General features: G+C 46.0%; 1 protein-coding gene across 1 annotated transcript in view; it reads left to right on the top strand.

The window, feature by feature from the left end:
- The window catches only part of LOC138503604 (L-lactate dehydrogenase B chain-like), a 595281-nt gene that overhangs the window by 426978 nt on the left and 154849 nt on the right, over positions 1 to 13454 (top strand). Inside the window, exon 7 of the mRNA XM_069623460.1 lies at positions 8300 to 8473. Coding sequence (XP_069479561.1) covers positions 8300 to 8473 — 174 coding nt within the window. The remainder of the gene's footprint in view (positions 1 to 8299; positions 8474 to 13454) is intronic.

The following is a 13454-nucleotide window of genomic DNA, read 5'->3' as shown; positions in this document are numbered from 1 at the left end:
AAATGCTGTGCAGGGGCCTTTTGGTGCCATGATCAAATCCAACTGAAAAGCCAGGTTTCCCCAGCAGGTTGCAATCAACTGTCCCAAGTCAATTAGTTTCAAATCAGGTGATCATCAGGCCAGCACTGTGACAGTGGGGTTGACAATACCCCTGCTAGAGTCATATACCCCTTTAAGGGGGTGAAAACACACCCTTCCCTGAGCAGCTTTCTTATCAACACATACAGATTTATGTATGTCTGCTTACTTTTCAGAAATTGAGTTTGTCAGTCTAATTTTAGCTGTTTCCTGGATCCAGAGACACTTTTCTTATCAACAAAACACAACATTCTATTTACTGCATATTCGGTAAATTAAGCTCAGGCTGCAGATGTTTACATGTGCTATCCTTCCTTCATAAGTTATAAATAGCATTGGTGCCCACAGCCGGGTTGAGTTGATAAACAAATGTCCTTGTGTATGTCCCTGGGTGTGTTTACACAGCTGTTGCATAACAGTCTGTGTTCTGGTGAGTAAATATAAATACTGTCTCTGTTTCCTGCTGCCTGCACGAGCATTGGTGTGAGTCATCAGAATTGCTGGGATTCCTGGCAATGCATTGTGTATTAATCATCTGGTGGTGAGCAGTACAAAACCCCCATCCCGCAGCTTTTCCCCTGTTACACCCTGTTTGCTGGGACACAGAGCGGCAGAGGTACACATGCAGGTTGCCAGATTGTCAAAGGCAATACTATGACTTTTGTATGGGGTCTATGACACACAGTTTTCTTATAAAGTTAACTGTTTTTCATTATTTTGTTACAAAGTTGCCGGTCGTGCAGATATGAATACCTCCGTCCCCAAGTACCACACAGGCAATTATATGAACACTGCCTGTGCAATCCTTGGAGCCACAGGTGTGGTAGTTTGTCGAGGCTGGAGTCAGGAACTGCCGGAAGGACCCTTTGAGCGCTGTAAGGCAAGGAGGGATTAGTACAGGGCGAAATGCAATTCACAGGGTATCTAGGAATAGAAACTAAACGTTCTTACCTATGTGCACTGTATGTGTACTGTGGGTCCACCCAGAAAGGAAGGAGAGTGATTGGACCTGAGCTTAGGTTAGGATAGGTTTCCACAACCTCTGGTTGATGACGGTAAGCACTGGGATTTGAAGTGCTTGATCAGGCGAACGCCTAGTGAAAGGCCATAGGCCCAGGTTCCAAAGAATCGTGGTTCGTGGAGAAAATCTGTTAATCAGGCCGTGGTCAAGTAAACCAAGAGTTCCAGAGCTAATCAAGGCAAGTTCAGGGTTAGGAGAAAACACTCAGTTAGGCAGGCCGTTGTCGAGTAACCAAAAGTTCCGATAGTGTTCAAAGCAAATTCAGGGCGTAGAGAAAGCAATCCGTTAAGCAGACCGTTGTCGAGTAACCAAGAGTTCCGATAGAGTTCAAGGCAAGTTCAGGGCGTAGAGAAAGCAATCCGTTAAGCAAACCGTTGTCGAGTGACCAAATGTTTCCTGGTAGATTTGAAGCGTAGCAATGTCCAAGAGAAAGACCAGCTGTGAAGCACTGTGTCGGTGTTTCTGAATGCATTTAAACCATTGGGGAAAATCACGTGATGCTCAACAAGGAACGTTGAGGCGTGGGGGTCGTCACGTGATACCGATTGCGTTTGGTCTCCTCACGTGACGATCAGGTCCACATGGGCAACGGTGATTGCGGCCAAATGGGAACCTCCAATTACATTGCCAACGGAGAGAAGGGCGAAAGACACCAAGTCTGCCATGGACCCCCCTGACATGACGAGTGCACTGGTGTCGCCTTGTCTGCGCGGCCAAAGGTAAGCCTCGGGGGCTACGTAATGTGGGTGTGTGGAAACGTGAGTCTGTGGGAAACATAGGAGCTCGTGAGGTAGAGGACGTGGACGTGGAAGATGTAACAGAGTCCCCCCTCAAAGGCCCACAATCTCGTGGGCAGGAGGGATGGTCCTTATGGAAGCGTGCAACAAGAAGCGGGGCCTGGACGTCCCGAGATGGAACCCAAGAGCGCTCCTCCGGACCATAGCCCAACCAGACCACGAGGTATTGGAGCCGACCTCTGTGCAGACGGGAACCCAAAATGGCACTGACCTCAAAGACATCGGGTGTGGAGACTGAAACAGGAGCAGGTGGAGTATGAACCCTGGTAGGGGCAAGGTATGGTTTAAGGAGGGAAGTATGAAAAACCGGGTGTATCCGCCAAGCAGATGGAATAGCAAGGCGCGAGGCTACAGGGTTCAGGACTTTAGAAATTCTGTAGGGGCCGACAAAGCGGGGCAGAAGTTTGCGACAGCCCGGGATGTGTAAATGGCGATTTGACAACCAAACCCGGTCCCCTACATGATACACAGGTGCTACTGCTCGTTTCCTGTCCGCCTTCTTCTTCATAGCTGTCTGTGCCTCACGGAGATGGATCATGGTTTGGGCATGAACCTTAGTTAGATCATGGGCACAAGCAGTAGCAGCAGGGGTGGCAGAAGGAAAGTCCGGAAGTGCAAGGGTGCGTGGGTGTTGGCCATACATGGAATAGAAAGGAGAAAAGCCGGTGGCCGAGTGCCATGCATTATTGTAGGCAAATTCAGCGAGATGGAGCAGATCGAACCAGGAATCTTGATACTGAAGGGTCAGGCAGCGCAAAAACTGTTCTAGAGCCTGATTCACCCTTTCCGTCTGTCCATCACTTTCCAGGTGATAGGCCGAGGAGAAGCGGGCATCAATACCCAGGAGCTTGGTCAGAGAACGGCAAAAATAGGACGTGAATTGTGCTCCACGGTCTGATATGATGACTTGTGGGAGGCCGAAAAGACAAAAGACAGACCTAAAAAACAAACGGGCCAAGGTCGGGGCTGATGGCACGCCAGTGCAGGGAATGAAACGGGCCATTTTAGTATAAGAATCAACGATGACCCAGATGGTATCATACCCCTGTCTGCGGGGTAAGTCTGTGATAAGGTCCATAGAGACCGTGTGCCATGGTTTTGGGGGGAACGGGTAGAGGTTGGAGCAAACCCAAAGGACGTCCCCTGCATGATTTAGATTGGGCACAGATCGCACAGGTGTTTACATAGTTCGCTACATCCCTTCTCATTGACGGCCACCAACACCAACGTCGTAATAATTCCAAGGTACGTTGTTGCCCTGGATGTCCGTTGATGGCAGCATCATGAGACCAGGCAAGTGCTTGATTGTGTACGTCGCTAGTGGGGAGGAATAATTTCCCTTGAATGAATGGCAGTCCCTCCTGGAGTGTAATGTCCCATTCAGTGAGTATGTGCGGGTGGTGGCAGGTCCAATCTTTAATCGTGGTAAGCATAGTTGGGGTCGGTGTACATAGGCAGATGACATGGCCCTTTCCCAATAATGTGTCCGGAAATGTGGAAAGCGATACTCCCCCAGGAGAACGTGAAAGTGCATCCGCTTTACCATGAGCAAGAGCTGGCCTATGCTTTACCACAAAATCGAATGCGGCGAAGAATAAATGCCAACGCACCTGCCTACTGTTCACACATTTCAGAGAGGCAAGATCCTGCAGGTTTTTATGATCTGTGTACACCACCGTTTGATGCTTTGCCCCCATGAGATGGTGACGCCAGGTTTGAAGTGCATCCTTAATGGCTAAAAGTTCCTTTTCTGTTACGTTATAATGGGACTCGGCTGTCGAGAATTTCCGTGAATGATAAGCTATAGGATGCAAAAGCCCAGTAGCAGAACAATGTTGAGAAAGTATAGCGCCTAACGCGAAAGAGGAGGCGTCCGCCTCTACAACAAACGGCACCTCCGGATCAGGGTGTTGTAGCACAGGGGCAGAAACAAACCTGGACTTGAGTGCCTTGAAGGCCTCTTGGTGGTCAGGTGTCCAGATAAAGGGGACATGAGGACTGGTGAGGGCGGTCAGGGGAGAAACGATGGCAGAAAAGCCGGCGATGAATCGCCTGTAAAAGTTGGCAAAACCGAGAAACAATTGGAGTTGTTTGAGGTTGACGGGGGTAGGCCACTCCGTGATTGCACGTACTTTTGCCTGAATCATGGTCAACCCACCGGGTGTCATGTGAAAACCCAGGAACTCTACTTCTTGAGAATGAAACAAACACTTTTCAGGTTTGGCGAACAAGGCGTTTCTTTTGAGGCGAGAGAGGACTTCTCTTACATGCCCGATATGGTCTTCCAGAGAAGATGAGAAGATCAAGATATCATCTAAATAGACCACCACGAATACATCAAGAATGTCAGATAATACATCATTGATGAAGCGTTGGAATGTGGCAGGATCGTTACAGAGCCCAAAGGGCATCACGGTGTACTCAAACAACCCCTGTCGAGAACAAAAGGCCATTTTCCACTCATCCCCCCGCCGCATACGGATCAGATTGTATGCCCCTCTCAGGTCCAACTTGGTAAAGACAGAGGCGGCTGTTAACTTATCTAACAGCGTAGAAATGAGTGGAATAGGATACCTGTTTTTAATGGTGATGGCATTCAACCGTCTATAGTCCACGCACGGGCGTAGATCACCTTCCTTCTTTGGCACAAAGAAAATGGGGCTAGCAGCCGGGGAACAGGAGGGACGGATATGACCTAAACGCAGAGCCTGCTGTATGTAATCCTTCAGGGCTTGTTCCTCGGAAGTTGACAACGAGTAGATCCTCCCCTTTGGTATGGGGGCATCTGGAATGAGATCAATAGGACAATCGTAGTCCCTATGCAGGGGCAAACCCTCCGCGGATGCCTTATCGAAAACCATGTGGAAATCTTGGTATTCAACAGAGATGCTAACCGAGATGGCCCCTACGGTATGTAATGTGGTAAACTCTGCTGTGTCATCAGTGAGTCGGGAGGAGGCCATGGCGCCAAGAATCGTGGCAGGAGAAACAAGGGAGTCTGATTCTATCAGGCAAAAATGTTGACATAACTCCGACTCAAACGATACGTGACCTGTTCCCCAATTGATCAAAGGGTTACGTTGCCTCAACCAGGGGATACCTAGAATGATACCGAACTGCGGTGTAGTGACGAGATCGAATGACAGGGTCTCTTTACGTGTGCCTTGTATTACCACCTCAAGAGGGGCAGTTTGATGTCTGATTGGGCCAGAAGTCAGGGACGTGCCATCGACTGCTTGTACGGGCTCAGGATGCTCCTTTTTGATTAGCGGTAGGTTAAGACTATGGGCTAAAGCGATGTCCATGAAGCAGCCAGTGGCCCCTGAATCGATCACAGGATAGGCAGTGTGTGTGATTTCCCTGGTTGGTTTTAATAAGGCCTGCACTACTATGGGTCTGATTGGACCAAAGGCGGGTTCAGTGGGGGTCAATGAAGGGCTCGCCGGTGCCCCCTCTCTCATGGGCGAGCCTTCTGAAAAAGCAGAGTCTTGTTTCTGGGACGTCGAGGGCATTCTTTCACATAGTGCCCGTTGAGTCCGCAATAAAAGCAAGCGTTATCTGTCCTCCGACGTTCCCTTTCAGTCGGTGTTATTGGACTGCAGACCCCGCCTATTTGCATGGGTTCGGGACTGGTAGATGGAGGGGCCGGGGAAGAGTGACTAGCAAATGTCGCTTCTGCCTTCCGCTCGGATCTGCGGGCGTCTAACTGCAGTGTGAGATCAACTAAATCCGAAAAAACAGAAGGCAGAGCAGGAACCACCGACAGAGCATCCTTCATGGCATTGGACAAGCCCCGGTAGAAAACGATCGCCTTTTTTTCCTCTGGCCAAGAAGTTTCTGCAGCCAATTGGTTAAAACGGGTGATATAGTCTATCAGTGTTTGCCTACCCTGTGTGAGATCAAGTAATTCAGGTCCCGTGCCTGGGCCTTGTAACGGGTATCGAATACCTTTGCCATTTCTGCGACCAGCAGATCGAAATCGTATAAAGCAGGGTGATCGTTTTCCAACAATGGATTTGCCCAAGTGGCAGCTACCGCGGACAAATGAGACAGAAGGAAGGCGGCCTTAGTGACAGAGTCGGGAAGGCCTGAGGTTTGCATAAGAAGTGTAGTTTACACTGATTTATGAAGGTGCAATATTTCCGAGGTTCACCTTGGAAGCGTTCTGGAGCAGCAAGAGGGGGGTCAACGGGAGCAGCACTGGAGTGGGAACGGGAACGGGGGCTGAAGTCGGGGCAGGCTGAGCTGGAGAGGCAGGACTGGGTTCATCGTCATCACCGGGCAAGGGAAAACGTGTACTCTGGAGGGCATCAAGGCGGTGGTGAATGGCGGTCGTGGCAGTAGCCATATCGGTCCTAAGGGCCTCTAGGGCCTGCATTAACGCGGTCACAGGGTCCCCGGCGGAGGGATTCATAGTCTGAACGAACCGGGAAGGCTTCACAGTCTGTTACAAAGTTGCCGGTCGTGCAGATATGAATACCTCCGTCCCCAAGTACCACACAGGCAATTATATGAACACTGCCTGTGCAATCCTTGGAGCCACAGGTGTGGTAGTTTGTCGAGGCTGGAGGCAGGAACTGCCGGAAGGACCCTTTGAGCGCTGTAAGTCAAGGAGGGATTAGTACAGGGCGAAATGCAATTCACAGGGTATCTAGGAATAGAAACTAAACGTTCTTACCTATATGCACTGTATGTGTACTGTGGGTCCACCCGGAAAGGAAGGAGAGTGATTGGACCTGAGCTTAGGTTAGGATAGGTTTCCACAACCTCTGGTTGATGACGGTAAGCACTGGGATTTGAAGTGCTTGATCAGGCGAACGCCTAGTGAAAGGCCATAGGCCCATGTTCCAAAGAATCGTGGTTCGTGGAGAAAATCCGTTAATCAGGCCGTGGTCAAGTAAACCAAGAGTTCCAGAGCTAATCAAGGCAAGTTCAGGGTTAAGAGAAAACACTCAGTTAGGCAGGCCGTTGTCGAGTAACCAAAAGTTCCGATAGTGTTCAAGGCAAGTTCAGGGCGTAGAGAAAGCAATCCGTTAAGCAAACCGTTGTCGAGTGACCAAATGTTTCCTGGTAGATTCGAAGCGTAGCAATGTCCGAGAGAAAGACCAGCTGTGAAGCACTGTGCCGGTGTTTCTGAATGCATTTAACCATTGGGGAAAATCACGTGATGCTCAACAAGGAACGTTGAGGCGTGGGGGTTGTCACGTGATACCGATTGCGTTTGGTCTCCTCACGTGACGATCAGGTCCACATGGGCAACGGTGATTGCGGCCAAATGGGAACCTCCAATTACATTGCCAACGGCGAGAAAGGCGATAGACACCAAGTCTGCCATGGACCCCCCTGACATGACGAGTGCACTGGTGTCGCCTTGTCTGCGCGCCCAGAGGTAAGCCTCGGGGGCTACGTAATGTGGGTGTGTGGAAACGTGAGTCTGTGGGAAACATAGGAGTTCGTGAGGTAGAGGACGTGGACGTGGAAGATGTAACAATTTACACTCTGCATCAAAATCAATTCATATAACATTGATATACATTTGCATATCAAAATGTATATAAAAAATGTGTACATCAAAATTTTAGGGGAACTCTATATACAAATGTGTATTAATTGCATATAAAATATATACATTTTTATATACATTTCTAAATACAAAAATGATTTTTAATATACATTTTTATCTAAATTTTATATCCCAAAGATATTAGTTATATACATTTTTATATCATAAATATAAATGTTTATATTCATTTGCATATACATTTTTATATTAAAAATATATCAAAATTGTTTGATATCATTTTCCATTTCCTATCACATCGGGCGGAGCCCCTCTGTGACATCATCACTGCATCACTCTGCAAAACCCTAGATTCACAGTCCCTGTCTTCGGAGAACACTTCGCTCTCGGCACTCAACCAAGCAACATCGTCGACCACTACTTGATATAAGTGAATGTATATTCACTTATATCAAAATTGATATCAATTATACACACTTTATATAAAATGTATATTTAATATAAAATCGATATCAAAAATGTTTTATATCATTTTAATATCAAATGTATATTAAGTTTATATCAAAGCGTATCAAAAGGCGGAGCGACTATGACCAGGAGAAGGGGGCATGACCATCTGTCAAAATTTAACATTGTGCAAAAGGGGCCCCTGCTACTACTTTTCATATGTATGTCTGATATTTAACGTGCATTTGTTAAATTTTAAAATAGCAAATAAATCAAGTTAGGCAGAATGAAACAATCTTTTCCATGAGAACAACAAAACCTGTTATTTGAACATGTCTATTTGTTTTTCAATTGATGTTCAATAGGCAGAATGAAACAATCTTTTCCATGAGAACAACAGAACCTGTCATTTGAACATGTCTATTTGTTTTTCAGTTGATGTTCTGACCTATGTTGCCTGGAAGCTCTCTGGTTTTCCATCACATAGGGTAATTGGAATCGGCACAAGCCTAGAGTCTGCTAGGTTCCGTTTTCTTCTCAGTGAGAAGCTGCAGATAAACCCAAGCAGCATCCATGGATATATAATTGGGGAGCACGGAGAGTCGAGTGGTAAGTTGTGGATTTCTGTGAAAAACACTCAAGTGGTTTGTATTCTCGTCATAGAACCATAGATGACAGCTATTTTCATTTGTTTGGATTCACATTTGCTTTAACAGTCGGCTATAATCATTGGGACTTGCTTTCCCGATTTGCCAGAACAAGTTTTGCCTACCTAATACGCTATTACAAGGAATCAAAGAAAAGATAGATGCCATACACCAAAATCATGGATGTTACAGATGTTGCATAACAAAAATCTGGACCCCACCCAATGCCATCACATCATTCTTGTTTTGTAAGGCCTGGACCTATGATTTTGTCTCCTTACCGTGACATGATCATCTGAAAAATGCCATAGGCCCTGTGGCAAATTGAAGGCAATGATACACTGTGTATGCCCAAAATCTGGTTCAAACAGTATCTTCATTGTCGGATATTTTAAGGCAGGCCACTATGGGTTAACGCCTATTGGTAAGGGTTTCAGTTTTATAGGGCTTTTTTGACCAAACGGTGTCAAGGATGGGTTAAAGTAAAGTAGTGTCTCTTGCTGGGACTCTATACCTGCTTATTCTTAATCATATTTTAATTAATCTAACCCTTTATCCCTTTATTTAATTTAACTGGAAAAAGATTAAAAAAAGAAAAAAAGACCCCAATCCAACCTCCCCCTTCTCTTAACCTATGGAATATTTCAGATTCTGATTTTTACCACTTGGTGGCTCTGCCACTTTGAACTAGTCACTACCAGATTCTGTCTCTCTGAGCATAGCCGCTGTGAACTTCCTAACTCTTATTATGCCACTGTGTGACTGTCACTATGAATTCTGCAACTCTGTCACCTTGTACTTTGTTGCTACAAGATTTTCTGTTAATCTTGCACCGTAACTCACTTAAATTCTGCCACTGTGATCCTCTTCCCCTCACGTAGAATTTTGTCACTATGAGCTCCTTCTTTCGAAGTCTGCCGCTACGAGGTTAGACTCATTCTTTTCAGCACAATAAGATTTTAGCACTTTTTACGGCATGCCACCTAAAAATTGCCACCTCTGAACCTCACTGACACACAGCCTTTGGGCTCTAACACTCTGAACCTCCCACTGAAAATTCTGGCAACTTTCAACCTCTGACCTCGAACCCTACCATTCCCACGCACCACGAGACTCTGACACTGAGATACAATCACCACAGAGAGGCTTTTGCAACTATGAACCAGATACCACTACAAGGCCCTAACAAAGTGGGCTCAAACCATCGGGAAGCTACAGCCACATTGAGCCATTCGCTAATACAATGCACCATCGTTACAGGGTCTTATGACCGGGGCTCTAACCTTGTGGGGACTTACCACACAGAGATTCTGCCATTGCGACACCTCACCATCACAAGCTTCTAGCACTACAATGACTTCACCATAGGAAAACCACGCTAGAAAACTTGGGACAATGGGATTAGACTGCCCCTGGGACAGTTTCCACCTAAGGTAGTTTCCACCTAGTTCTGCCCCCGGGGAAGTTCTGGCCCTGGAACAGCTCTGGCAGTGTACAGCTCTGCCCCTGTAATAGCTCTACCTCTAGGATAACTCTGCCCCTGTGATAGCTCTGCCCATGGGATGACTCTGCCGGTGGGATAGTTCAGCCCCTGAGATAGTTCCGCTCCTGTGGTAGCTCGTCCTCTGGGATAATTCTGCCCATGGGATAGATCCCATCCCATGGATAGGTTCCGCCCTATGAATAGGTCCCGCCTCTGTAATAAGTCCCACCCATGGGATAGGGCCTGCCACGATCACCTTGACAATTCCCCTAAATCAGTCCTAAGCAGAAACTTAAAAAAAATCACACATGACATTCTTAATGAAGGACTTACATATGTCATGAAAAATACCACTGATAATGACTCTTGCGAGAACATCATCCGCAAATTTAGTAATCACGTCCTGGAGCTACTTGACACACATGCACCACTTAAAAATAAACAGGCTCGCCCTAATCCCAACCACCAGCATTGGTTTACGCCTGACCTGAGCATTCTCAAGACAGCTAAAAGGAAATTAGAAAGAACATGGCTTAAAACCCCTTCAGAGGAAAATAAAGACAATTGGAAAAAATGCGATCTCTTATACAGAGCTAAACTGAAGGAAGTAAAAAAAGATTTCTACAATACTCAAATCACCAGTGCCTCAAATTCCACCGGGAAATTATTCCAAATCCTAAAATCCTTCGAAAAACCACCTACACTTTCCTCTCCCTTCCAACCAACCTTGACAGACTGTGAAGCAGTTCAACTTGCCTTCTCAAATAAAATTAAAAAAGCCAGAGAATCCATCATAAGTTGAAATGTATCGATCCCACCTCCATCTGTGCAACCTAGGTTGACGAACCCTGACTTAAACATTCCTAAATTCATATTCTCCCCAGTTTCTACTAAAGACATGAATGACACTCTTTTTGCCATGAATTGCACCACCTGCGCTGAAAACATCGTACCTCCAAAACTGATTTTGGACAACGCTGAAATCTTTTCCCCTTTTCTCTGTCGTATGACAAATGCCTCCTTTAGAGATCGTAAAGTGCCTACTGGAATTAAAACTGTCACAGTCACGCCCTTAGTCAAGAAACCCGGACTAGATCAACAAGACCCCACTAATCTAAGACCCATTACCAACTGTAATTTTCTGTTGAAGGTACTTGATAAAGTAGCAACCAAATAACTGCAAGATTATGTAGACCAACACAGCCTGCTACACCCCCAACAATCGGGCTTTAGAAGTGCTCACAGCACAGAGTCAGCACTGCTGGACTTGCAGACCGAAATGTTGAGCATTTTGGATAAAGGCAAGACAGGACTGTTAATCCTCTTGGACCTCTCGGCAGCTTTCGATTTATTAGATCATGAAAAGCTCTGAGAGGCCCTAGGTGTAGCTGGAAACTGCTCCCAAGATGCAATAGATTGGGTTTCATCTTTCCTAGAAGACAGGAATTCTAAAATCAACTGGGGAGGCCATTCCACCTCACCCAAACCTGTAGATTGTGGCGTCCCTCAGGGAGATAGTTTTTCTCCCTTACTCTTTAATTTATATATTTGTTGCCTCTGCAACATTCTATCACAACTTGGAATCTTCTTCACTAATTTTGCTGATGATACACAGCTCATTATGGAATTGAGTGGAAATCATTCTATAGACAACGACAAGCTATCGGTCATCTATAACACCATAGAAAACTGGATGTTAACACACTGGATGTGTCTCAATAGTACCAAAACGGAACTCATGACTTCTGGAAACGCAAAAGCCTTAAACAATCTTGGCCCGGACTACTCCGAATTCTCTATAAAAGATTCCACCATCAAGGTATCAAATAAGGTCAAAACCTTAGGTATTTACCTACAATCCTCCCTAGGTGCAGAAGCCCAGACCGCTTATCTTAAGCGAAATTGCCAATATTATCAAAGGCTCCTCTGCCGTATAAGACCATTCTTAAACACCAAGAATAGTGCCACGATAGGGAGAGCTACTATTCTGTCTCGCTTGGACTATGGAAATGCATTAATACTTGACGCCAGTAACAACTGCCTGAAACAATGCCAGACTATCCAAAATAATGCTGTCAGGTCCATTGTAAACAAACCTAAGCGAGAACACATTACCAAGGACAGGAATGATCTTCATTGGCTGGCAGTGAAAGAACGGATCTTGTTTAAATCACTGACCTTAACCCACCGATGTCTCTACGGCACGGCGCCAGCATATTTAAAAAGTAAATTCAGCTGGTATGAGCCAAGTCGCTGCCTGAGATCTACCAAACAAGGATTGATCAATCCCTGTCCCCCAGGCAAAGCCACCGGCCTAGGTCGAACTTTCCCAAACCTGGCGATCTCTCACTGGAATAAACTGCCTTGCAGCCTTAGACTGGAAAGTAACATTCTATTTTTCAGGAAGCAATTGAAGACCTTCCTCTTCAAATAACTACGCTTCTACTTCATCGCTCTGGGTCGCTTCTCTTGCTTCTCTTCTCCCTTCTTTTGTGTTGTCCCGTGAAATTATTGTCCTGGAGTCTTTTTGTCGCGCCCAGATGCTTGCGAGCTTCGGCGCGTAATAAATAAATAAATAAAAAATAAATAAAAATAAAATAAATAAGGGTTTGCACGTGGGATAAGGTTTAGCCCATGGATATGGTTAGCCCTAGGGATAAGGTTAGCCCCCAGAATAGGGTTATATCTGGGACAGTTTGACAGCTGAAATGGTCTAGCCTCTGGGATAGCTCGACCACTGGGATAGCTTGCCCTATAAAATCATCCTACACACTACGCCCCCCACGACACTTCCGCTCCATTCTGGAATAGCACAAACAATCAGAGCCCAAGTAAAGCTAAATGAGCTGTGAGGACACCACCAGGCAAACCACCAGGAAAAACCCAAACAACCAACCTGATTGAAACAAGGAACCCAGCTAGCTCCCAAGCAACAAACACACACCAAAAAAATGCATCATACCAGGAAACACTGACGTACAAGAAATAACCAAAACAGAACAAACCAAATGGAACAAGGCCAACCATCTCAAGCCAGCCCCCCCGTGAGCCAACCAACACCAAGAAACAGCACACCTAACCGCCCACTGGAAGAGAGCACCTTTGCTGGAACAATACCACAATCACTCTACTTATCGTGCTACCCATCAACCTACCACCCGCTCGCACAACCAACCAACCACAAGCACCGTTAGCACATAAGAAGGAATGCCGGAAACAGAACAGACGGTCATGAAATCAACACACAAGCACAATTCAACGAAACAACCTCAAATCGGCATACATCAAATCACTCCTTAAAGACCCATCAGGAAACAATGAAGACCTAACCAACTCCTGACCAATTTCAAACATTCCATACCTGGTGAAACTCCTAGAAAGCTACATTTATGAACAAATCCTTGAACATGTAGAAAATAATCGAATACTAGTCCAGGCACAATTCGTCTTCAGACTCATC

Source organism: Ambystoma mexicanum, chromosome 11 (genome assembly GCF_040938575.1).
Source record: "Ambystoma mexicanum isolate Mex_15411 chromosome 11, UKY_AmexF1_1, whole genome shotgun sequence".
In the NCBI taxonomy this organism is placed as follows: domain Eukaryota; kingdom Metazoa; phylum Chordata; class Amphibia; order Caudata; family Ambystomatidae; genus Ambystoma; species Ambystoma mexicanum.
This window is presented reverse-complemented; position numbering and strand designations above follow the sequence as displayed.